This window comes from Notolepis coatsorum, assembly GCF_963971535.1.
Source record: "Notolepis coatsorum genome assembly, chromosome: 3".
Lineage (NCBI taxonomy): Eukaryota > Metazoa > Chordata > Actinopteri > Aulopiformes > Paralepididae > Notolepis > Notolepis coatsorum.
The window spans coordinates 68005359-68032153 of NC_140167.1; the positions used below are offsets into that span (position 1 = coordinate 68005359).

A 26795-nucleotide genomic window follows, 5' to 3' on the forward strand; every position below is an offset into this window, starting at 1 on the left:
TGTAGTGCAGCGGTTCTCAACAGGGGTGCCGCAGAGAGCTGCCAGGGGTGCCTTGAGATTTAAAAAAATAAAAATAAAATAAAACTTTTTTTTCTTTATTCTTTTTGGATTACAGAAAATTATCACTAAAGTGCTATCTGTTGCAGCTGCACTGTTTTCCATGAAAATACCATATTTGGATAAGTTTGACTCAAAATCTGAAAATCATTATTTAATAAAACACAGAAAAGGATCACCAAGTTACTCTGGATAAAAAAAAACTTTACAGACAACATTGAGACAAAGCTTCCTGACACATCTCCATCCAAACTCTTGGAAGAACTCATTGAAATCTCATCTGATACTACCTGGAGAGCTAGTTTCAGAGTGTGGTGCTGAGTACCAAGTATCTCATGATGCAGCAGTTAAGGTGTTGATACCATTCAGCACCACATATCTGTGTGAAGCTGGCTTTTCATCCATGACAGCTCTGAAAACAATATAGGGCCAAGTTGAGCCTTGAGGATGACATGCGTGTTGCCTTGTCAAAGATCTCCCCACGTATTGACCGTATTATTAGCCAGCAGCAGCAGACCTCGCATTGAGCTAGAAATGTCCACTGAGTGAACTTATTTTCTGTATTTATTTATATTTTTTGAGAAATGGTAACTTGGTGATCCTTTTCTGTATTTAAAAAAAAATACATGATTTTCTGTTTTTGAGAAATGGTCAAACTTATCCAAATATGCTATTTTTATGGAGAACAGTGCAGCACTTTAGTGATCATTTTCTGTATTTAAAAAAAAATACATGATTTTCAGTTTTTGAGAAATGGTCACACTTATCCAAATATGCTATTTTTATGGAAAAGTGTGCAGCTGCAACAGATAGCACTTTAGTGATAATTTTCTGTAATCTTATTTAAAGAAATATGCTATTTGATTTACTACTACAAGCAGTGTAATGTCAACAGTACTAAGCCATTTAGACCTGAAACACCTGTTAATAATGCATTATATAGCCTGCATATACACACAAATGTGTTTCCCGGTTTCTTAAATAAACATTATTTTGAAAGCAAGCACTTTTGTCATCATTGTAGCAAAAAAGACAGGACCGGAAAAGTCTTTATCGTATGTAGGGGTGCCCTGGAATATTTTATTGAACACAGGGGTGCCTTGGCAGCAGAAAGGTTGAGAACCCCTGGATCTTGTAGACCAGGCCCATTGCAAGTTGCTGTACTCTGTCGTCTACTCTAAGCCATCCTAGGTTGTCAAAGTGGGCAGGGGTGAGGTGGGTTCTAGGAGTAAGGTCAAGCAGTAGTCTGACCAGTTTGTTTTGAGATGTTTGTAATTTTGTTTTTAGCGCCTTTGAGGTGCTTTGGTACCATGAGGTGCAAGCTGACATGCAAGATGGACCACCCAGCAAATGGCAATAAGGGGACAGGTATAATTTTGCATCGCAGGACACTAGCAGGCCTAGGCGGGTGACTGTCTTAAGGGTTGGGGATACTTCCATTGTACTGCCACTGCCACATCTGTCTGAAAATACCTGCATATAATCCTTTTTGCATACCTGAGCTGTATATCCCTTACTCTTAATACTGGCCAGTATGTCTTTATACCCATATCACTGCACATAATACTATAACAACGTACATCTGATTAGCATATTACTCAGTAATACTCGTTCATATACTCCAGTTTAATCACCTATATAGCTATTGTTTACTGGGTTTTTGTTTGTTTGTTTTTTACACTTTACTAACCTGATATTTGCAGGTTAGACACCAACTTTTCATTGTACTGTACTTGTGTTGTATAATGACAATACATTTGAATCTAATCGACTTGTATGATGCATATGTGACAAATAGAGAATTGTACTTAGAGAGCGGGGGTGGTATGTAATTAGGAGCAAGGTGGCAGTGGGATGTTTGAATGATATTGGCCTTTTGCCATCGGGAACTACGTCTGAAATAGACAAAAACCACTATAAAAAATAGGGCTTTACCCACATGTGTTTTACCTCGGTGGACCATTTTGAGGGTCAAACCAGTCTGGATTCATGTTGTAGTCTGAAAAAATGCCAGGAAATGCTGAGAGAATTGTTGAATATATATAGAACACAAATGTTCTAGAATGTTCGATTATGACATCATACTGTGACATCACACATTTTCTAGAATGTTTGATTATGACATCATACTGTGACATCACAAATGTTCTAGAATGTGCTATTATGACATCATACTGTGACATCACAAATGTTCTAGAATGTTCTATTATGACATCATACTGTGACATCACAAAAATAAAAAATAAAATAGTTTCAAAGTATCAGTCACTTCTGAAAATAAATGACAAAAAGTTTTTGGAAAATAGCTCTTTATTTGATTAACATAAAAAAGTGTTTTCTATACAGAGAACAGCAATATTAATATCGGTTAAATCAGAAAATGAGTTTTGGAGCAATTCCATGAAAATGTCAACCTCACCATGAAAAAGAAAGTTATAAAAAATCAAGTCCAATTCACTCTGCCTGGACTGGTTCAGAGAAATGGTATCTCCCTCTGTTATCCATGTGAGGATTGAGGTGTTCACGAATCTGATCAAAACTGACCCAGGACTTGTCCTCTTTGGTTGGAAGTGCAGCGGTAAGCCTCCATAAGGGACATGGACATGTGGCGTTTCTGAACCCTCTGCTTGACTCCTTCTCTCTTATGGTCACTGCATCCGTCATTCCTGGGGCCTGTCTTGAAATGTCGTCCCTGGAATAATACTCATTTACTTTCTGTTTGGTTTCATTTGGGGTTTCTGTGTTTTTTGGGGTGGGTTTCTTGTCACGATACTCAGCAAAACAATAACAAATACACATGTAGGCTGAGCAGACGCGAGGGGGAGATGGCCGACAGCAGCTGATTAGCAGTAGGCTAATGTGGACACTGCTCTGCCTTGCCCTAGACCAACAATGTGTGGAAAAGTTGTGTCTGGAAATATGTTGGATTTTAATCAAACAAGGAGTCATAAAATACTCAAAGGGGTCATAATCGGACTTAAAGGGGAACTCCAACATTTTGGGAAATTAGCTCATTTAACATCTTCCCTGGAGTTAGACAAGAAGATACATACCTTTTTTGTCTCTGTGCGTGCATTTTAGCTTTGGGAATAGACGCTCCGTTAGCATAGCTTAGCTTCATCACTGGAAGTGGGGGAGGGTTAGAGCCTTACAGTGCCTTACAGTGTATTGCAAGGTCTGACATTGACCAAACTTGATATGCATGACCTTGGTGGGCTCTAGGTCAACTCCTGAAAAGGGGGTCAATGTCAGACCTTGCAATCAAAAGTTAGGGGCGCACTGAAATTATGGCAAGGGTTATTAGCCCCCTAACTTTTGATTGCAAAGTCTGACACTGACCCCCTTTTCAGGAGTTGACCTAGAGCCCACCAAGGTCATGCATATCAAGTTTGGTCAATGTCAGACCTTGCAATACACTGTAAGGCACTGTAAGGCTCTAACCCTCCCCCACTTCCAGTGATGAAGCTAAGCTATGCTAACGGAGCGTCTATTCCCAAAGCTAAAATGCACGCACAGAGACAAAAAAGGTATGTATCTTCTTGTCTAACTCCAGGGAAGATGTTAAATAAGCTAATTTCCCAAAATGTTGGAGTTCCCCTTTAACAACACACATTTTTGATTGTTTTTGTCTATTTCAGACGTGTAACATCCATAACGCAAAAATGTAACATCCATAACGGCACTTCTTTCCTGAATGTGCTTTTTGAGTTTTCATCATGTGTTCAGTGAGTCCGAAAAGCTTGTCAATTTCCGTAACATCCATAACGCTGTGTATTTTGTCACCTATCTCAAAATCCAAAAGGTCAAAAATGTCTTATTGCAGGCTCATCTTTATCTCAATAAGTGTAACTAAAATGTGTAAATTATACTTCAAACAAAGGGGTCATAATCGGATTTAACAACACACATTCGCAATGTAACATCCGTCACTTGCAATGTAACACCCATAACGGTAACATCCATAACACTTGTAAAGAATACAAAAAATAAGACCAGAATGACTAATTGTTGCTAATATGTGATATGTCATCTTTATCAAAGTTAGCTTTGCTTTGGTTGGCATTGCATTCCAGATGCATGTTTTATGTCAACTTTTCCTGGAAAACGTTATGGATGTTACATTCGCTGTCCCATAAAGGGGCATTATAACAGCATGCTTCACCTGCCAATGGAAAGACACAAAGTACATAATTGATTCACATACTGATAGAACAGCACTTCATGATCAAAGGTGAGGTTAGAAAAATATCTGTTGATTTTTTTTGCCATTCTGGCCATTCAGAAAGTCATACAATTAGGTTAATCGAAAAATAAATTTGTAAATCAGTGTCTCCTCCTGTAGTGTGAAAAAACATGCATTCTCATAAATATTACGATCAAATCTATTTTGTACTTCAAAATATAGACCTTGATGATACATTTGAAATTGGTTTGGTTATGATCATGTTATTTTAATTTTTTCATGGTGAGGTTGACATTTGCATGGAATTGCCCCTATACTGTTTCTGCTTTCACATTTCAGTTGGTTCAGCCTGGGGTGTTCTTCGAGAGTTGGGAGGACACCGAAACGAAAGCCGAAACTACGCTCAACAATAGTATTGCCGTAATTGTGTATTCCCCACCAGTGCTATTCCCCATCAATGTTGTCCCAGACGATAGCTTCGATTGGTAGAACAAATAAACCACTCAAAATGTAGCCAACCTTTGTGCGCATACAATGGCGTTTGTTGGTTGATGATTTGTTGGAGAAATGCCCGTCTGCACGTTAGATTAAATGGCTGTATTCCCCTTATATGAGAGCTGACAACGAGGTTTTTGTATCCAAATGTTTCGCCAAGTCGCCAAGGTTTTCACGACCTTGTGAAATCATATATTTCCTTTTGGGACTTTAACGTTTTTAACCAAAAGGTGATGGTGGGTGCGCCCAAAGCGTGGAGGTTAAAAAATGCCGTTTTCCCATGATCGATTATAATGGATTATAGCGGGTGAAATGATTACAGGATTATTATTATTTCGCCACTAAAACCAATTCTCGAAGTCAACTTCCTGTCTTTTTAACTTTCTGTCTAAGTGCATGTCTATGGCTTGGGGGGAAACATGCACGTTTAGAATCACCAGAAAGGCTTTCGAAATAGTGAAATGCCATGTTGGCCTCAATATTTTCAAAAAAAATTATATGAAAAGGTCATGAAATGAACAAGAATGTGATAAAATATGTAATAAAAACGGAGCTCAACGCATACATTTGATCGTAGAAATCAGTTTGTTTCCCCAATGCCAAGATGGTGGCGGTCTCGTGACATCAGAGTGTCTTCGAGAATAATTATATTATTGTTATCGGTGGCGGCAGAAAGACGTTTGACCGCCCTACCAGTAGGCGGGGACACTTATCTACTGGTCGAAGAAATGACACAGTAAAGACCGGAAACGATATTTGCCGCCAGCAGCAGCGCGGAGCCACTGACCGAGCTGATGCGTAGCTGCTTCACCGATCTTTGTGTTGCAGAGAGAAGACATCAAGACAGTCCGGCCTCAACAACAACTCATCCTTTTATCATACGTTAGGTGGCCAGCTTGTGAGGTTAGTTAGTGGGAATATTTTCAGATCTGATATAATTATACAAGAAGATACAAGCTACGCGTATACGTCGAAGAAGTAGAAGGTAAGCATGAATTGGATTGATCTAGAACGGTTGAGCTAACTAGCTACCTTTAGCTGCTCGACGCCGCTAGCTAACATGCGGTGAAGCAGCTCGTTCACACTGGAGCCGTTAGCTAGCAGCGCTGCTGTCCTTTGTGTCGCCGCGACATACGATTCACCCGCACGACGACACGTTACTCTTGAGTTTACGTGTTTGTTATAGTATTAAATAAAGTGTCGAAAATGATCACTGTTTTCTTGTTTGAAACGGTTAGATTGCAGGCAGAATGTGTTCACTTTCTCAGGGTTGGTGCCCCCCCCCACAGTCCCACACACACAGGTTAGCCTGGATTTACCGTCCATCCCTGTTCGTTCAAACACGCTATATTAATGTTACCTATACAACATGATTATATCTGATTACATTGATCATCTGTATTGAATTTGAACAAGTGGGATTAATTAAAAGGCCCTACTGGCGGCGACTCGAGCGGCTGGATCCATTCCAGGCGACGCCCATTTATTGGAGCCCTTATTAACAATAACGTGGTTTTACTAAATGCGTGTCAACTGACGCCTGGCTTACAGTCACAAGGATGGGACCAATTTTAGAATAACCTAAGCTCGATGGCGGTCACCAGTGTTGCCATGTTAAATGATCGCATGCAATGATGAGCATTAAAACGGTAGTTTTTCGAGGAACAACAAATATGCCTACGTGTCTTTGTCGCCCGGTTTAAGGGGTTCAGATCCGGCCAAGATGTCTTGCTCTCTGGACGGAAGGGACATCTTCTGGGTACAGTTATAGCAAGTGAAAAAAGTAGTAGAACGCGCTCACCTCACTAGACTTGACACTGGGTGCTGTAACCTCTGATATCATACATAAAAAATAGGGAAACAATGTCCAGGCACGCACTCTAGGGTTTTCAAAATTTATTGGCAGCCTGTAATCATATTGACGTTTCGGTGTGAACACACCTTCTTCAGAATGGCTGAAGAAGGTGTGTTCACACCGAAACGTCAATATGATTACAGGCTGCCAATAAATTTGGAAAAACCTGGAGTGCGTGCCTGGACATTGTTTCCCTATTTTTTATACAGTTATAGCAAGATATTGGTTTTGGCTTGTTGGCAGTAAATAATCTTTGTTGTTCTGTGACTTGTTTCAGATTCACCCAGGGACTGTGAAGCATCTCCATGGCTGTCAGAAGGGGACATATTAGATATCTTAAAGTAAGTGCACAACGACCTGTTACACTAGTGTAAGGCTGTATGTGGCACTAATGTGTGTCACAAGCTAAGTTCACAAGCGCAAAGAAACTCCTTGATTTTAGACTATGGCATCACCATTGCTTTTCTACTACCTTGCTAGTGTTATAATGTATAATTGTAATCTATAATAATAATAATAATAATAATGTCAACCGATTATAATTATAAAAGGCAACACCACCATACCAGCTCGAACATTAGTTAGCAAGCCAGCAGACACACATAACGATGGGTTCATTATTTCCATGACAGATTGGCGCTATCTTCAGTGTGATAAATGTCTTTAGCCCCTTTCGTGACTTTCGGTTTGCAAGCCTGTGGCTTTTGTGACCGGAGTCACTTGCCCACCCGCCCCGATCACCCAGTAGCGAAACGACCAAGCGTCGTCAAGGGGCTCGCGGTGTGTCAAGAATACATCAGATCTGAATTTCAAAGATACCCAGCGTACAATATGGGTCTAACACAGCTTCACGATGGGGTCTGGAAGCTCGGAGTTGCTAATAAACAGTTTAAAACATTGTTACTCGACGAGTGGTATTTACAGACCGAACGTCCATCTCCGCCGTTGGTGTCACAGCGCATGCGCACCATGCCGCGTTCACGTTACTGGGAAGAAGCGGAAGAACCAGAGGACATCTCGTTGCTACAACTAGGAAGCCTTCACGCTTTGACTCTATATATATCTATGGATGAAACGCCCACATCCATACTTCCGCAATTCGTGACGCGAAGTGGGAGATATGGGGTCTATAAAAGAATCCCATATGTCCTAGTAGGAATTACCACTAGGAGGCTGACGTGAATGGTTTTTCCCAGTCGGAAACTGGTTCTTCCGCTTCTTCCCAGTAACGTGAACGCGGCATGGTGCGCATGCGCTGTGACACCAACGGCGGAGATGGACGTTCGGTCTGTAAATACCACTCGTCGAGTAACAATGTTTTAAACTGTTTATTAGCAACTCCGAGCTTCCAGACTCCATCGTGAAGCTGTGTTAGACCCATATTGTACGCTGGGTATCTTTGAAATTCAGATCTGATGTATTCTTGACACACCGCGAGCCCCTTGACGACGCTTGGTCGTTTCGCTACTGGGTGATCGGGGCGGGTGGGCAAGTGACTCCGGTCACAAAAGCCACAGGCTTGCAAACCGAAAGTCACGAAAGGGGCTAAAATGTCTTATGACTTTGCTATGCGACTCAACTGAAAAACAGACCCAGAGCTGCATATCTGGTACCTCTACCGCCCACACCATTCAGTTTGAGAGGAGAACTGGTATTTCTATGTTGCTGTGAGGGTTGTAGCCCTAAAATAATGTCACTTAATGTGGATAAAATGTTTGTGTTGCTGCAGGTGTGTGAGGTACAGTCTTCACAGGGCGACACCACTAAGGGGGCTGGGAACATGAAGGTGAGTGACCTCTCTCACACAACGTCGTTTTTTTTTATTAACATTTAGTTTTAGTTTGTGTACACAGTATAAAAACAACAACACAATAATGACAACTGTAAAGTACAAAAGATATACAGTGCAGGAAGAGGCAGAAAAGCCCAGAAGGCTTATAAGAAACCTCCACCTATTATAATAAACAAAATTATATTACATATAACGTAAGTTAAAACAAATGCAATACACTGATAACAATACACTGTTACAATATAATAATCAGATGTTCCTTCAAACCTTTTTTGTAATTTTTTGAAGTAATTTTTTGCCAGATGGAGATGATTATTCCATAATTTCACACCTCTATAATATTTAATAGAAAATTGCCCTCTGCATGTAAGACATTTAGGAAGATGAAGATGTAAACATTGACAAGTAGAGTATGAGTGGGACAAATCATTGTTTTAAAGGTAGGTCTTAAATTGTACAGGAATGGTTCCCTTCATTAGAATTAATCTTATAAATAAAAAGCATATTTGAAAAAAATTATATTATAGATATTTAGAATCTGAAGTTTTGTGGAGACTAGTTGGCAAAGTGTTACCCATACTAAATAGTAAGAAAGATTAGGATAAATAGAGTAAGAAGACAGCTAGTGGTAACAAGGTGGCTAATTCTCCTTATGCCAATATATTTATAAAATCCTTTATAAACCCAGTTGATTTGTTCTCTCCAGCTCAAATTCTCATCAACATAAACTCAGAGGAATCGTGTTGATGACACTTTAGGCATCTCAATAGAATTTATTGAAATTTTAGATCTTCAGAGTATTTTTTCCCCCCACTGAAAATTATAAAATCAGATTTATTTTTATATTCAATGATAATTTGTTTAGATTGAACTATGAGGCATATGCAGTTAGGCCAGCATTTGCTTATTTGATCAATGAAAGGAAAATAGTTTTTATTTGTTCCGTTTATGGTAATGCACATTTCCATAGTATACTTTCATAATAAAAGCACCTCAATTTGCACATTCCATGAGCGAAAAGGAGCAGGGAGAAGAAAATCATATTTTGCCTGCCACTTACTCAAAACGATAAATAAACAATAGAAATAGATGATCAATTACCGGTACACATGTTTAACACTTTCAGTGCCCAGCAGGGGGCGCACGATTTAGCGCTTGAATGCCCAGCATCCACTTCAATGTTAGCGTTAATATCGCCTAATCTATGTTTTAAATTATGGCTGTGTCTAATCCGCCCGCTGCTTATCAATGACTCATTTTCCAGTCAACATTGTCGAAGCGGATTGTTTTTTTATCGGCTAATTTCTGTTTTATAGCATCTTGAAAAGCCATAGTTTTCAAGGAAAATAAAAATATTCCATAATAAACAGAATATTCTAGAATACACAAACGTTATAATTTTTCGGCCTATATGAATCGTTTTCAAATAAACGCTAGATTATCGATAGTATATGTGTACGACGTATGCATGCTATATAGGTGATCTGATATCGGCTCTGATAGGGCTGGGCGATATGGCCAAAAACGTTATCGCGATAAAATTATAAAATTATTTTCATATAACTCGATATCGATAATTATTGTCTATAATGTTAATCAAGTTTAATTAACTTCTTATGCCCGGCGCCGATGGACGGGCTATTAATAGCATAGATATATATAATAGACTTGTTTTGCTGCTGCGAATGTTGATGTCGTCATCAGTCCGCGCACGTTAGCAGTTAGCCGACAAGCGGAGTATCTCATGACAGACAATGTACTAAATATTACCCTAAAATACTCTCTTCCGCCCCAATATATTGAAACGACGTCCACTGTATACCCCACACTACTATAAACGTGGCCTCAGAATTCACGACACACATACTCGGCACGTAAAATATAAATAGTGCCGCGCAAGCTAGTTATTCTAGCCAGCCTGTTGTGTCTAAGCGGTGTATTCCATGACAATGTAATAAATATTACCCTAAAATACTCTCTTCCGCCCCAATATATTGAAACGACGTCCACTGTATACCCCACACTGCTATAAACGTGGCCTCAGAATTCACGCCACACACATACTCGGCACGTAAATATATAAAATAGTGCCGTGCAAGCTAGTTATCCTAGCCAGCCTTGTTTACTACTAGAGTCCTACCTCTCTACCCAGAGGTGCACCGCGGGTCTCCTTCACTGTCGGCCATCTCCTTCACTGATTGGTTGTTAGTGCGTGTGCTGATATCCAAGCTTGGAAAATCGATATATCGAAACTTTGCGACCACGTTTCATGTTTATTTCGAGGAAATAATTTATCGCGATAGTTATCGTTATCGTTTTATCGCCCAGCCCTAGGCTCTGATATATTTCCTGATCGCTCGCACAGCCAAACAGCCATATCAAACATAGGGGGAAAGCTTATAGCCGTGAAAACAGGTCTGATTATTCTAAGACTGGTAAAATAGATTCCTTACCTGAGATCAGATGGTATCCAAAAAGATTATTCCAATTCCTGATCGCCATTCCAAAAATCGATCCTTTTATTGATCCACCGCTACATACCGTAAAGACATATTACACGCTGTTCTGAGGCTCCACAATGACTGGGATCATCTCCGGTTAAATGCGTGAGAAGATCTCAGTCCATTCCAAAAGGGTGCATTACCATCTGGGAGACGATAGGGGGTGCTTTTTTCACATCTGAGCTCCTGATTAGGCTGGTTTCCCAACGGTAGACTCGGTTGATGAAATATGAATTGAGGCCCCGTTTAGATGGAAACGCTAGCAGGTGAATCCGCAAAAATATTTTTTCAGATGTGCCTTTCGTTTTATACGGAAACGGCGTTTTTACGGGGTGAAACCGTAAAAAAGTGAGACCACCTTCCAGGGTGGAATTCCTAGAAACGGTAAACCTTTGCGCTCTCGTCTAAACTGTCAAACCGCATAAAACGATGACGAAAGGGTCGTCAAGGCTCTCGTCGCGCCTACTGCTTACATCACAGGCATGCGCCAGTAGCCTAGAAGCGTAAACAAAGCATGTCTGATTCTATCCATGGCGATCACCTGAAGGCTACATTGGCAGTACTTTTAAATAGGGATGTCCCGATCGCCTTTTTTTGCTTCCGATCCGATCCCGATCATATGATTTTAAATATCTATCGATCCGATCGTTTCCGATCCGATCTTTCACATTAGTAATCAATTTTGACGCATTTTTGTCAGAAACTGGCAGAGTGAGACAAGCCCATCTGTTGCCTATATCCGGGGCGCGAGCGCGGAGGCGTTTGTTATTACATTCACCCTGAGAAATGTGCTTCTGCTTCATATGAGAAATATTAAAAGTTTCAATATATGTTTGCACGTTAGTATACATTCAGTGTTCGACTTACGTAATGGTCCATTCTGGTCTGAAACGCCGACGATAAAGTCACGTAACGTTATCCTCCTGTTGAAAAGTTAGTTTGAAAACTTCGCCTCCAGCCTGCTGCTTCATGAGTTTTTCCTCCACGCGGAATCTCCTCCTTGCAAACATTGCAACTGGCTTGACTTTCTATTTTTAAATGCTTAGTTCCAAACCTCTGACATTAAGTCTAGCTGCTCAAGTCAGTGGATATTAACCGTGTTTCGGGAGCGACGTGTTGTTGTTGTGATGTGGTCGCGACTCGCGTGTAGCGTGTAGCGTCTAAATTAAAGGGAATGTTTGTTGCAACGGTGAAAATTAAAGGGGAATGTGTTTGTTGTGGATAATTATTCTGCTCTGTGTGACAATAAATACATTAATGATGATATATTATGTAATTTAAAACCAAAACTAAGGCCTCCGTATGAGTTTAAGACGTGGACATGGTCATGTTTGTTGAATAACATTTTTTTTTTTTTGACTGCCGATTTTTATTATTATTTTTTCCCGATCCCCGATACTCTGAAAAGCACGTGATCGACGCCGATTCCGATCACGTGATCGGATCGGGACATCCCTACTTTTAAATACACAAGAATCTGTCCCGCGGCTATCACAACTATTATGACTGGACCCACTGTCTGTGAGTGACTCTGCTTTGGTCCAATCACATTCCCCACCCACACTCTGCGAATCAGAGGCAGAGTAGGGCGGGTCTTCACAGCACGTCATGTGACATATGCGCCAATCGTGTGACAGCAGGGCTCCGTTGTCTCGTTGTTATAGCCTCGTCTGCACGCAGAATTCCACCCCAAAACGCTCGTCTAAACGCAAAATTAAAAGTGAAACCGCAAGACGACTTTTGCGGTTTCTGTTCAGACTTCCATCCCAAAACGCTTGTCTAAACGTAGCCTCAGATCGCTAATAAAAAAGAATCACGCTAATTATCATGCTGGGCATTCAGGGGGCGAGCTGTTAACACGTGTTATGTCGTGGCTGGCATTCAAAGTGTTAACAAACGATACTTAGAATAACATAAGGGGGAGAAATGGTCATAGGGAAAGCTATTGCGCCTCAACTTTACAACTTCTAAATGTTCTTTCTTTATACATTTTCTTGAACTGAAAGATATTTGTACAACTCTTTTAAATCATTCTGTAGATAATTCCAGTTTTACACCACATACTGAAATACACATCTGCTTTAGTTTTTATTAACATTTAAAAGAAATAAGCAGGGGGCGCCCTCGTGGCGCATACCATAGTGCCTCGCGCACCTACGCGGCTGACCCGGGTTCGATCCCAGCACCCAACGTTATTTGTCGCATGTCCTCCCCTCCTCTCCTCCCGTTCGCCCTCTCCTCTGTCGGTCCTGCGTGACCAAGAAAAGCTGTAAAAATGCTTAAAAAAAAAAAGGGCATACAGCATGTACTAAAATGGCATGTTTGATAGATACGTGGCTGTCGTAAACAGATTTACAATGCCACCTCATAGACAGACAGTTAACGCATTGAACGCAGATCACGATGATAGTCGGGTTAACTCGCCATCGCTTGAGTGCCAATCACGAGTATAGTCTGGTTTTAATCGTTATTTCTTTTATTAGCTATATCCATTCATTATCATCCATCCAACCTGATGTTATCATTGGGAATGGGTCTGAGCTCGCAAAAGGGCAAATACAGACGCCTATCGTCTCCCGGATGGTATTGCACATCATTGGATTGGATTGGCTGGGGATGTGCATAAAAAAAAACTCCGGTCCAGGTTTTCCTTCTCAGTCATGCAGTATCAGATAACAGATGGACTGGGGACATCAGAGCAGCGTGGATTATGTGTTTTGGAGATATAACGTTTGATCAATAAACGCGATCAATATTTGGAATGGCGATCAGGAATTGGATTAATCTTTTTGCATAGCATCAGATGTGAGGTAAGGAATCTATGTTACCAGTCTTGGGTTAATCAGATGTTTTTTTCACAGCGATCACAACGTGTGTGCCGTTGACGCTGAGCAAGGCATGGATATGCGCTTTTCAGCCCGCTTTTGTATCGTGCATAAGGACACATACTATCGATAATCTAGCGTTTATTTGAAAACTATTCATAAATCAGCCGAAAAATTTCGTGTTTTGTGTATTCCACTAAAGGGATATTATCGCGTCTTTCTCTGGAATTACTAGAAATCACAAACTATACTCTTATTCAAAACGGTATAAAACGGAAATGTACAGATGAAAAAACAATCCGTTTCGTACATGTTGACTGCAAGCAAGGCATTGATAAGCGACAGGTGTATTAGACCCATAGCCATAATTTAAGATATAGTTTAAGTGTTCGCAAATATCCCTGGCCTCCCACTGATTAAAGTGGTGGCAATCTAGACCTAATTTGGTCATATGTTTTTTTTTTTTTTTTTTTTTTTAATATATATATACAACAGATTTACCGGTATGTTTATTTTGCAGCAATTCTTTGTCGTTGCCGCCATCTTTAGTGTTACATCTCCTCACACTCCAGTTCTCAGGCTGCAGCTGGTTTGAAAGTGAAAGTAAACCGGCTCCTCTGCTGGCTGTGGCTCCAGGGGAGTTGAACAGTTCTGGCTCTGCTAGTTTCTTTTCTATCTTTTGGTGTTTTTTTGGTGGACAAACCACCACACATGTGCACTGTGACTTGTGACTGGAGTCTAGCTCTGCTAGCACACATAGCCTACTGTGTACAGACGGTTTCAAACTGTATTTTAAATGAGAAAGCAAACAAAATAAATGGACAAGAGAAAAATAAATCTCAATTTGGTCAGTATTGTCATTTGGACAAGCAAAGCCATTACTTTAAGTTGCAGGCAAGAAAGACAAGTCTGTCCACTGTCTCTGGTTTTAAAACTGCGCTGTTGCAGGCACAAAAAAAAAAAAAACTGACACCCCCCCCGATATCAATTATATCTCCCAGCCCTACCCATAGCCATACTTTGAGATGTATTTTAAGCACTCGCCAATATCCCCGTCCTCCCATTGATTAAAGCGCTGGCGTGCTAGCCCTAATTTGGTCATATAGGCCCGGTGCTGAATGTGTTAATGTCAGGATTTTTATAGGAGCGATTTGCTGATTTTCAACTCTAATCCTATCGTTCTGTTGAGAGGACGTCATGTGATGCGTGAATATTAAAGGCACCCAACTTGTGTCTAACCACGCCCAACTTGCGTCTAGCCACGCCCCCGCGGCGACGCAGCAGCAGAGCGGAGCTCCGTTGCGGCAGCATTATGTAGCAGTAATCCGCCCTTTTTTACTATCCAGAACTAGCTCAATTGGCAGCGCTGCATTGCTGTGGATCCTACGGGCCATTGCTGGCAATTCCCTTCAATTTTATTTTTATTTTATTTTTTTATGTGCATTCGCATTCTTTCGCCGTTAAGTTTAGGCATAACTTTAAGCTTTGTTTCGGAGTTGGTTAAGGTTAGGCATTGTTTCGGAGTTGCTTAAGGTTAGAAGGGTTAAGTTTAGGCGCTGTTAAGGAGCTGGTTAAGGTTAGATTTTGTCTTAGAGAATGGCAATATTTTTTAACATGCATTCTTTCGCCGGTTAAGTTTAGGCATTGTTTCGGAGTTTGTTAAGGTTAGGCATTGTTTCGGAGTTGCTTAAGGTTAGCGGGGTTACGTTTAGGCGCTGTTAAGGAGCTGGTTAAGGTTAGAGTTTGTCTTAGAGAATGGCAATAGACAGCCTATTTCCGCGCTGCAGCGCGAGGCAATAGACAGCCTATTTCCACGCTGCAGCTCTCTCGCGCTGCCGTGGTCACATGGGCGTATTGGCCAATCAGAGAAACGCTAAACACAAGTTGGTTGCCTAAAATATTCACGCGCCCGGGACATGTATTAACAGCGCATTCTGTGTCCTGAGAAATCATCTGGGTGACGTCACCGAGAGGAGAGCAGACCTCTAGCCAACTGCAGTCAACAACAAGCCAGAGGAAAGTTGAGGAAATAGTTGTCATCCCATGTCCTCCTCAATAAGAAATGCTAGGATTAAAGTTGAAAATCCCTCTTTAACGTGCATGCAATGAACGATTGCTCGTGCTTGAATTTTCAATGATTGTTCAGGGAGGTTCTGTGAACTCCCGTTTACAGATGACCCGCGTTTGTGTAACTTTCCCTGTCGGGCTGTGTCGTCCAATTTGAACGCAGGAGGTGTACGACAACGGGTACGATGAGCACATGGTGGACGAGCCCAGTGATGCCAAGACCAACCTCATTGTCAACTACCTGCCCCAGAACATGACCCAGGAGGAGCTGCGGAGCCTGTTCAGCAGCATCGGCGATGTGGAGTCGGCCAAGCTCATCCGGGACAAAATGGCAGGTAAGAATCGGAGCAGAAAACCACACATCTGGCCTCAATAAAAGTAAATGAAAGTTCTGCTAATTCTTAATGTCAACAATGACGACAAAAAAAAAACATGAACGAGGAAGAAAGCCAGTCCCCTGCCTTTGCCAGTGTCTGCATCTGTACCTGGGGTCAGTGACAAATAACTGCTCATGGTCACATGAGCTGTGTTTTTGGAATGGTCTGCTTTCTACTCTTTTTAAAGGAACACGGTAACGTTTTGGGAAATGAGCTTAGGGTCATCTCTGGAGTCGGACAAGAAGATGGATACCAATTTCCTCTGTGATCAGTAGAAAATGGCTTTCTACTGAACGCACAGGAAATTGGTATCCATCTTATTGTCTGACTGGAGAAGACGGTAAGCGCATTTCCCATAATGTTGACCCCTTGAACATAGTGTATTTGACATAATATGAGATAATTTAATATAAAAAAAAAAGTGGGTTCTTAACACTGGTCGCCAAAAACGCCTTACCACGTCATTCCCCGCCATGCTCATTCTGCCAAAGACGCCGTACCACGTCTTTGATATCAATATTTCAAAAATCTGTGATCGCAATCATATTTCTCCCCCGGAGACTTGAGATCTACTGTTGATCCCCTCTCAACTCCAACGGTTCAAGAGCGCCATCTGGTGGCGGATCGCTCAAACCGGAAACAGGAAACGGAAGCTGGTGCTCATTCCAATTCGGTCCGATCACTCGCTAATAGTCCCAGGACTCGAGCTAGACACAATGGATAGCAATCCGTTACCAATAACTCGATAAACAACATGATTTGGACGTATATACTATTATACAACCTGGAGACGGATCGCATATTTCTACATCCCATAATAGGAATATTTCTGCTCATCGCTCAACGGCCCGAGGAAGCTACGGTTAGTTTCAGCGGTATTTTTTTACCGTGTTCGATACAAACTGCTCTAATGATCATATCACCCACACTAGATGAATCATATAACGTTGGCCACGGAATTATAAACGACCCCCCCCCCCATCCGGTCAACATCAGATGATAAGTAGTAACTTCTAGAAGCACGTCCATTTGACATTTTTTATCTCGCGCCGATTGCTATCAAACTGTATACAATCATCAATATAATGCATTTAGGGCTATAAATCACGTTCTGGAGAAAGCTGCAGAAAACGATAAAAACATACTTTTTTTTATCCACTTTTTCTCCCATTTTCTATATTTTCCTCCCATCCCAATTTCGTATCATCCAATTCAACCCTCTGTCACGAACGCTGTTTCTTGCCTCCCACAAGCCGTCTGCAATGTGGACTAAGTCATACATAGCACAAGTCCCCTCCGGTACTTGAGGTAACAGCAGTCGCATCTTTTCACCTGCGCAGCTCGATCTCTCAGTGGCGAGGAGTAACGCGTGGGAGGCTCACGCTGCCCCCGACACTTCCTGATTCTACTGCGCAGGCGCACCAACCGACCTGTAGGAGTCGCTGTCCACAACGCCCGATCCCCACCCATCAGTTTTCCACCCCCTAATACGGCCAATGTGTATTAGTATGAACGACCAGCTAAACTGAAAGCAATGTGGAGCGCTGGGCTCGAACAGGCAAGCCCAGCGTCTCCGTCATTCGTGGCGAGCGCCTTGCCCACTACGCCACGTAGCCGCCATGCGATAAAAACATACTTATACTTTAGACCGTATTTTAGTATGAATATGTGAATGAAAAAGTATAACGTTGCTACACCCTGAACAATAGATACTTGATGTTGAATGGGCCATAGTAATGTCAATTTAGCAATACAATTTAAAAAGTTATAGCCCTGCAAAGAAGGGGAACTTCTCCATAGACAAATAGAGCTGGCGTGGGATGGTTTATTAAGAATATAAGCCGTGCGACCAAAGTGTTAAAGGGGGAATGCCACCCATTTTCAGAATGTTCTTCCTGTGCTCCAGGACAGTTCAGTCAGTATCTGGGAGCACAGACCACGGTCTCCTGCAGCTAGAAATCAGAGGGAACCCTCCAATCGGTGATGTAAAATGGGGTGGGGGGGGTGGCATTATAGACGCCGAATGGGGGCTCTGACTTTACAAGGTCATAAAATGTTTGCGTGAGCTCTTATACCCAAATGAGGTTTATATTCTAGCATTGCTAGATGGTCTGAACCAGAATTCAAATGTAATTTGGATGTAAGAGCTCACTCAATAAAGTGAGAGCCCCATTCACTCTTTACGTGGAACAGCCCCAGATTTACATCTCAGTGATGTCACCAATCGGCATGTTCTTTCTCTGATTTCTAGCGTTGGGAGAGAGTGGCGTGTACTCACAAACTGGGACTGATGGATCCAGGGCACACGAAGGACATGGTGAATTCTTTAAACTCCCCTCAAGTATGGAGGATTGGCATTTCAGTACACCGCCCATTGGGCTGCACTGAATATTGTCAACCAGTTATTTGTCATTGCCCCCTGTACTCCTTACCCCAGCACACATAGGATTTTTGTAATATAATACAGATTTTCTTTCCACACACAGCATTTTGATCAGTTTTTTTTGTCTCTGTTTCTTGACATGTAATGCCAATGTGGCAAATGACTTGCTGGTTACATTTGGATTGATTTCTATTTTATTTTATGCAACTTTTGTGTGCACCCCAAATTATTTTTTTTAAATTCTATTTTGGTTGGTTTTGTTTCGTAGTGTTGTGTAAGCGGCAGACTTACTGAGGAGTATTGGGATCTGAAAATGTTTGTTTTTCTTCAAGATGTCAGTTTTTGTGCAATCTGTTGTTTTTAATATTTTGCTTTTCTGCACTGTTGGTGTGTTTATTTGTTTGTTTTCAGCTAATTTCACCACTTAGTAACTCCAAAAACAATGTGACGCTATTGATATTTCATAGTTCTAGGCATTTTTGTTGGCCTTATTCAACTGAAATAGACGAGAATAGTTAACATTTGAATGAATGATGATTAATTTCATGTGTTTATTTTTTTCAGGTTTTAATTAAGAATGTATCTAAAGATGTACTTGACCCATTGTTATGGAACATTCTCTGGTTTCACTTTTCATTTTCAACGCAGGTCCATTTGCTGGTCCGCTAAATCTCAGTCGTTTAGTTTTTTTTCTTAATATCCGATTTCCTTGAATTGCATGTTTTGTTTGTGTACAGATTCACCCTGTGGAACTGGTCTGGGATCTGTAGACACAGAGCAAACGTTTTGTTATTTTATTTTGTTGTTTTCCTTTTTTGTTCCTCTAGGCCACAGTTTAGGGTACGGCTTTGTTAACTTTGTTAACCCTAGCGATGCAGAAAGGGCAATCAATACCCTCAATGGGCTGAGACTACAGTCTAAAACTATCAAGGTAATGTGCAAAAAGGTGTTTTTTATTTTTATTTTTTATTTACCTGTAATATGTAATATGTTCTCCAAGTAGTCCCTGGGCAGCTGGGGGGGAACCCTCTCCTGCAAAGTGTCTATTTGCATCAAGGACCCAAGGTATTTAGGAAACCATGTCTAATTATAAAAAGATTACCCTGTAATGTTATTTTTTATCAGTTAATTTTGCAGGCTTGAAATATGAAGAGATATACATATATATACACACCTGTAGTAGGCCAGTGTTTTTTGTAATCTGGCGCGGTTTTATTTTCGGCACATATTTATACTGAAGCGTCTATTTTGTCTACCTTTTTTTATTTGTTTTAATGGTCATTGGATGGAAATATCTACTATTGTGGTTTCTGCTTGAGTGTGACATTGTGCCGAATCAAAAGCCTTTACGTATTTTATTTCTACTGCATTTTCTACATACCGGTAAACATTTTTATTTTTTTGGTTTCCAAAACATGCCCTTTACCTGAAACTGTTGCTTTTTTTTATTCCTTTATTTATATATATATTTTTTTTTATTGTGATAACCTCTGGATGATTTAGTTTAATAAGTTTATTTTATATTTATACAACTTTTCTTTTAAATTTTGTTCTTTTTTTTAAAGGGTGTATGCATTTCATTGTATATCTTTTTTTCTTTGTTTTTTTTCTTGTTTTTTTTAGACCATAGTGGTTACGTTTTTGAATGTGTTGAAACTGAATGACTCTTCCGCCCCTCTCCAGGTGTCGTACGCCCGCCCGAGCTCCGACACCATTAAAGACGCTAACCTTTACATTAGCGGGCTGCCCAAGACCATGACGCAGAAAGACCTGGAGGACATGTTCGCCCGCTACGGCCGCATAATCAACTCCCGAGTCTTGGTGGACCAAGCCTCAGGTACCGGTAGGAATGTTAACAATTTATTCGTTTTTTTCTTTCAAAATGTTACAGACATGCATATAAAAAGTAAACAAAAAGTGGCATTGTCATCCTTCATACCTTCAATCTACGCCACACAAAGTCTGCCCTCGTAGGCCACGCCATTCCTGCCATCGCCCCCTGGAATGTTCACATTTTCACGCGTGGGTAGTCTGAATCGGAAGAACACAATAGTCTGTGTGCGCCAACGTTCACCGAGAATGGATGAGGAAAAATAATTGTCACTACAGCATGTAGCGTAACCTCCATGGAACTTGTGGTCATCAGGACTAGGCCGATTTGAGCAGCTTGGTCCGTCGTCCTCGCTTGTTGCATAAACGGTGTCCGGGTCGGTCTTCTAGGCGTGTCTGGTAGGACAACTCCTGGTTCACATATCTGGTGCCTTTTCACCTTTTTCTCCCATCCCCTTATTTAGTTATGCCAATTCCCTACCTGGTCGTTGCGCTGCCCTACTCTCGTTCCCTCTACACTACCCAGCCACTCTATTTACTTTTCTTTAACTGCCACAGCGCTACATTGCAGCCAGTTACTGAGCCAGGGAAGAATAATGATGGCACAAACTACTCAGGCAGTGCTGCAAGCTCACCTGGAGGTGTTGCTTCATGACTCAACACTCCCTCCTAGTGGCTGAAATAGAAAATTGCACTACCTGCATTAGCCATTATGCCATACGGTTTAGAGGTCTGCACTGGCCTGAAATGTATGCCCCGGCCCAAGCCTGTAGCATTCAGGCCCGGCCCTACCCTAGCCCGACAAGTTAAGCAATTACTTGGCCCTAGCCGACGTAAGCCAGAGGCCAATATTATGATGTGATGACAGACGGCACACACACAAATGCTACATTACGACAAAAAATGCACAATGCAATGAGACATAGCTCCGCGGCTAACAACAGCAACAGACTAAAAGATTAATGTCACGACACTAAAGCATACCGAAAACACCCATAAACAAGCAGCCAATTCATTTGAGTAAATCAGGATGGACTCACCACTTCGCTGTTAGATGAACGTCGGCTACAAAAACTTATATAGCTTAAATAACTAACACTTTCTCACAAATCTTCGCCAACCGGCTAAATCCAAGAACAAAGGTTTTTACAGTTTACAGAATTTGATGGAAACGTCAGTTGATGATGGCGACTGGCACAGCACAGAGGATAAGCCGGGGCAAAAAGAGTACATCATTTAGCATGTAATGGTCTTTATACCACGGATCAACAGGGGTTCACATTCCGGAGCAGGAAAAAAAAAGCCACAGAAATAATCTCATTATTTAGCAAACGGCATCGCATGTCTATATTTTTGCAAAAAAATAATATATAGAAATAATTCACACATTCGATAAACATTTTCTGCCTTTTCACACTTTCAACCAAATGCTGAATGTGTTATTAATAGCTATTTTTGGACAAATATGTTCCCCTACACACATCCTGGGGGGAAAAACATCTTTTAACTAGTTTTGCCTTGTAAGAAAATGAATGAAATCTTTATTTTTATTTTTTTTTTAAACTTTGGCCATTCCGCTGGCTCTTCTTGCGTTTATCGCTTTTTCTCTGGTCAAGAATGACCGACAGAAACAGGTTGAATGGGGGTAGAGATGGGGGGAAGACACTCTGAGAAAGTTACGGCTTTGTCCGGGAATCGAACTTGCTACCCCATATCCGTGACGAGCACGGTTGTCCCCGGTGCCGAAATAGCGCTCGAGGTACGCGGTGAGCTACTGGAGCTCCCCGAAATCTTTATTTTTTATTTTATTTTATATATCATTTTTAGACAAAACACCACATCACACAATACAGTAACAACAAAAATAATAATAAACATAACAATATAAAATAACTACAGTAATAACAATAATAGAAATAATAAATACAGAGTTAAAAAAAACGTAGACGTTAGACAAATGTTATGATTTTAACTTAGGTCCTCAGAAGTATTTCTCACGTCATCTCTTCCTGGCAAACCCCTCGTGGTGATGCCTTAAGTTGATTCACACAGCCTAATACACTTGTGAGTGCCGTGCGTTCGCTTATCTATACCCCTAGATTGCCAGCTTGATAGTCGTATCCGCGGTCGTTTTACTGTTTGCGAAGCTGTGTGTGTGGTCTCTATTATAGCTGTGGAGACATGGTGTGGCTCATTTTGACAAACATTACTTGTAGTGCAACATGGGAATAATAGTTTGTTTCCACACGCTGTAGTTTGTAGTTTATTACATGCTAAACATCGCATTTCCAAGATAATCCAGTATTTTTTTCATAGATTGCGAGATAAAACGCGCTATGTGCAATAAGCCCAAAGCGTTCTGGTTGATCCCCTGAAACTCCAAATACTCCCGTTTTAACTCAAAACTGTGATCGTATTTGCCGAGCATGTTTTTGTCCGGCGACTTAAGAAATGGTAAACACTGATTTGGTTTCCATTACCACATGATGTATCCAGATATTGTGAAAGAAGATGTGAGGATTGAAGAAAAGACTAATCAAATGTACCCAATTCCAAACTTGATGTAATTCTTAATTTTTGTTTCTTTGTACCTCCAAAGGTCTCTCCAGGGGTGTGGCCTTCATCCGCTTTGATAAGAGGTCAGAGGCAGAGGACGCCATCAAGGACCTTAACGGCCAGAAGCCGCCCGGCACCACTGAGCCCATCACGGTCAAGTTCGCCGCCAACCCCAACCAGGCCAAGAACTCCCAGCTCCTCTCACAGCTCTACCACAACCAGTCACGGCGCTTTGGAGGTCCCGTTCACCACCAGGCCCAGAAGTTTAGGTAAGCTTCCATTGGTGAAGAGGGGAGGAATGCCAACGCTTGTTTCTGCCGTACCCCAAACGACAGTTTCAGTACAGATCCTTGAGGCCTGCCCAACCACTGTAGTCCTACATCTTACTTGAAGCCTGCCCAACCACAGAAGCCACTAGTCCTACATCCTACTTCAGAACAGACCTTATTAACTTGCCTCCTATCCAACTTGGTGTGTGTGTGGACGGTGGACCCCCATGTACCAATTAACGATGTTAATCTCCCCGTCAGGTTCTCCCCCATGAGTGTGGACCACATGGGCGGCATGGGCGGCGTCCCGGCCAGCAGCTCCGCCGGCTGGTGCATCTTCATCTACAACCTGGGCCAGGACGCAGACGAGGGCATCCTGTGGCAGATGTTCGGGCCGTTCGGCGCCGTCATCAACGTCAAGGTGATCCGCGACTTCAACACCAACAAGTGCAAGGGCTTCGGCTTCGTCACCATGACCAACTACGAGGAGGCGGCCATGGCCATCGCCAGCCTTAACGGCTATCGCCTGGGCGACAAGATCCTGCAGGTCTCCTTCAAGACCACCAAAGGTCACAAGTAGAAGCTAGAGAGAAGCAGGGGGGGGGGGCTTGTTTTGTAGCCTTCTGAATGGAAAATTAAAAGGCGTTTAATTTTGTTACTGTAATTTATCTTTTTGTTTTTTTTAACACTTGGACTATTTTTCAACTCTTTTTTTCCCCTCACAATAGATCATCCAAGTGACTCGACCTCACTTTGGGCTTGATGTTCCAACGTCCTCGTTCCAACAATAGAATTCTCAGTCGTGTAAATGAATGAAGGTTTTCTTCAACGGCAACAGTTGCACCAATTTGGCGTTGGATTTTTTTTTTATTATATGAATTTGGTGTCTGATTAGAATTTTCTAATGTAAACTCCAACACCAAAAGGAACGCAGTCACTTGCCTCTGTTGCCGGCGTTACCGGCTGCTAACGGGAAATTCACTTTTTTTTTCTTCCAAACTCCTGGTTACAAATGTGATAAATCTCCATTCTAAACAGGACGCCTACATTCGTAGAGGCTACGAGAAGCCACAGATATTTGAGGCGGATGGCTGTTTGAAAATTTCCCATAGATGAGATGTTTGGATCCAGCGATTTAGTTTTAAGTGCGTTTGACTTAAGTCACTTGGTGGTCTATTGTTTTCACACACACATATTCTTACCGTGAGGTCTGTTTTTTATTCCTCCATGGGACGGGATGGGTTTTGAGGGAAAGGGAGGAAACTTTGTTTACCAGTCATTGAATGTTTAAAGGGACAGTCGGCAGTTTTTGCTTTTCTGGTCCATTTTATGTGCCACATGCATGGCTTGGGGGTAACGGTAATCCTTTCTTATATCTGATACTTTGATTCCTACACTGTTGTCTATGAACTTTGTTTGTAATTATACAGTTACAGATGCCATCTAGGCTCCCATGCTCATCTGCCAAGTGGGGGCTCGCCAGGGTCGACTCAAAAATGTTAACATGGGACATCTGTAGGGTAAGGGCCTACTCAAATGTGTATGTTGTTTTCAAAGGCGTTAACTAGTTTGACATTCACCTAATAGGCAGCTAGATGCAAGAAGAACCACGGAAATTGTTTGGAAATAGCCACTCCTACACAGAGCTTTCTCGGCGCCTGTACGTCACAGCCTGCCAAACGCCTCTGCCCAAGAGAGCCGGAATCTACCGAATCCGGACATCGATCACCAAATTAGTTTACGAATTATGCAGTGATGTAGTTATAAGTAAACTGACTATCTTTCTGTTAGAAGCCATACTTAATGGCTGCGTTCATCGCCGTTTCCATGGACACAGTGAATAATTAAACAATGCTATGTAGATGCCATGGAAGTGAATGATTAAACTTTTTACAACACATTTCCGGTTCTTATATATAAGACAAAAAAATTAGGGAACAATAACGTTATTTATTCAATATGTTAAGGTAAATAATGAGTAGGTAGAACCGGTTAGTTTACTTCCTCTTTGGGCAGAGAATGTTTTGAGAGCAGAACATAAGTGGGTTATCGTCCCAACTGTGTAGGAGAGCGGGAAATAACAAGTGTCATGATTAACGAGGAAGCCCTGGTCGTCCCCGTTTTGGCTTTCTAGTGGAAACTAGTCTCACGTAGGAATATCAGGAATCCTGCAGTAGTTTTCCTGTCTCAGGCTGGGTCACGTCAATCCTAAAGACTTCACTTGTAATTGTTCTTGTACATATGAAAATTGTAACAGCTCGGGTGTGTTCTGTTTTGTTTAGATAATTTAGATGCTAATGCAAAAAGAAAGATGGCCTTCAAAGGGACCAAAGAGATTAGTTTATCTACAGCCAGTCAACATTTGTCTCTTTGTAATCCCATTGCAACCGATTTAAATGTGAATATTAAAGTGATCCAGTTGATAACACTTCCCCATCTCCCTTTTCTCTTTTGTTTTATATAAAGAAAGTAAGCAAGTGTTCTCTTCTATTATTCTTGTTTACTTTTTTTAAATTGCCTTTTTAGAGGACAACCTTGCACCCTTTCAATTGTTTTACTGTTGTCATAAAAATGTGTTTATTGGCAACTTTGATCATTTTAAAAATGTTGATGTAGTTTTTGTTTCTAATGCTAATGTCTCCGATGGTTCTAATCATGTTATTTTGGTACTTTTCAATCTCTAAGTGCGTTGCTCGATTTGGGATGTAACAGGATAGTTTTTTTGGGTAGTTAATGGAACCATGTGTATCCCAAGTTCCCAACCAACCGACCAATTAAGTAGATAATGAGCATATATACAATTAAAGAAACCAGTACCATGATGTTAATTCAGTCAGAAAAGGATTATTGTGGAATGTTATGTTTGGAGTGTAATTTTCTTTTTCAGCTTCAGATGTATTTGTTATAACTGTTTCAGTGCACCATCTCTATCTCTTAAAGGAAAACTCCAACATTTTGGAAATTAGCTTATTTAACATCTTCCCTGGAGTTAGACAAGAAGATACATACCTTTTTTGTCTCTGTGCGTGCATTTAGCTTTGGGAACAGTCGCTCCGTTAGCATAGCTTAGCTTCATCACTGGAAGTGAGGCAGGACAGTAGCGTGACGTTCCCTACAGGTTTGTTGATATTCTAATTCCTTCAAAGGATCCGAACCGATTGAAGTTTATGGATACCATGACTTAAAATCCTCTTACCTTGACTATTAAAAGCCTCCCCAATTTAGAAAACAGTAATCCAATGGCTGGTATTGATAATATACTAACTACTGGACACTCGGAGCTAACCGGCGCTAACGCAGAACAGGATGGTAAAGCAAATATAATTACTTCCTTTCTGGGGTTTTCAAAATAAAAGTGCAATGTTTATAGCAGAGGAAAATGTTTATTTTGTACATTATCTAACGTTACAACTAACCTAAAGTTAGTTTAGGTTTGTGTCAACGTTAGATAATGTACAAAATAAACATTTTCCGCTGCTATAAACATTGCACTTTTATTTTGAAAACCCCAGAAAGGAAGTCATTATATTTGCTTTACCATCCTGTTCTGCGTTAGCGCCCTCCCAGCGTCCAGTAGTTAGTAGTATATTATCAATACCAGCCAT

General features: G+C 41.2%; 1 protein-coding gene across 4 annotated transcripts; it reads left to right on the top strand.

The window, feature by feature from the left end:
- Positions 1-5531: 5531 nt before the first annotated feature.
- Positions 5532-25680, top strand: LOC311225499 (ELAV-like protein 1). Of its 4 annotated transcripts, none has more exons than XM_084310798.1 (9): positions 5532-5720; positions 6868-6931; positions 8320-8376; positions 15939-16110; positions 18404-18469; positions 19363-19466; positions 20219-20378; positions 22965-23190; positions 23452-25680. In XM_084310798.1, exons 2-9 carry the CDS (start codon positions 6896-6898, stop codon positions 23768-23770), a joined length of 1140 nt encoding a protein of 379 aa, XP_084166924.1. In that variant the 5' UTR covers positions 5532-5720; positions 6868-6895; the 3' UTR covers positions 23771-25680. The 4 variants fall into 4 exon arrangements, with proteins under 4 accessions (XP_084166924.1, XP_084166925.1, XP_084166926.1 ...); XM_084310799.1 differs by having other exon boundaries at positions 20219-20372; XM_084310800.1 differs by lacking the exon at positions 18404-18469.
- Positions 25681-26795: the final 1115 nt, after the last annotated feature.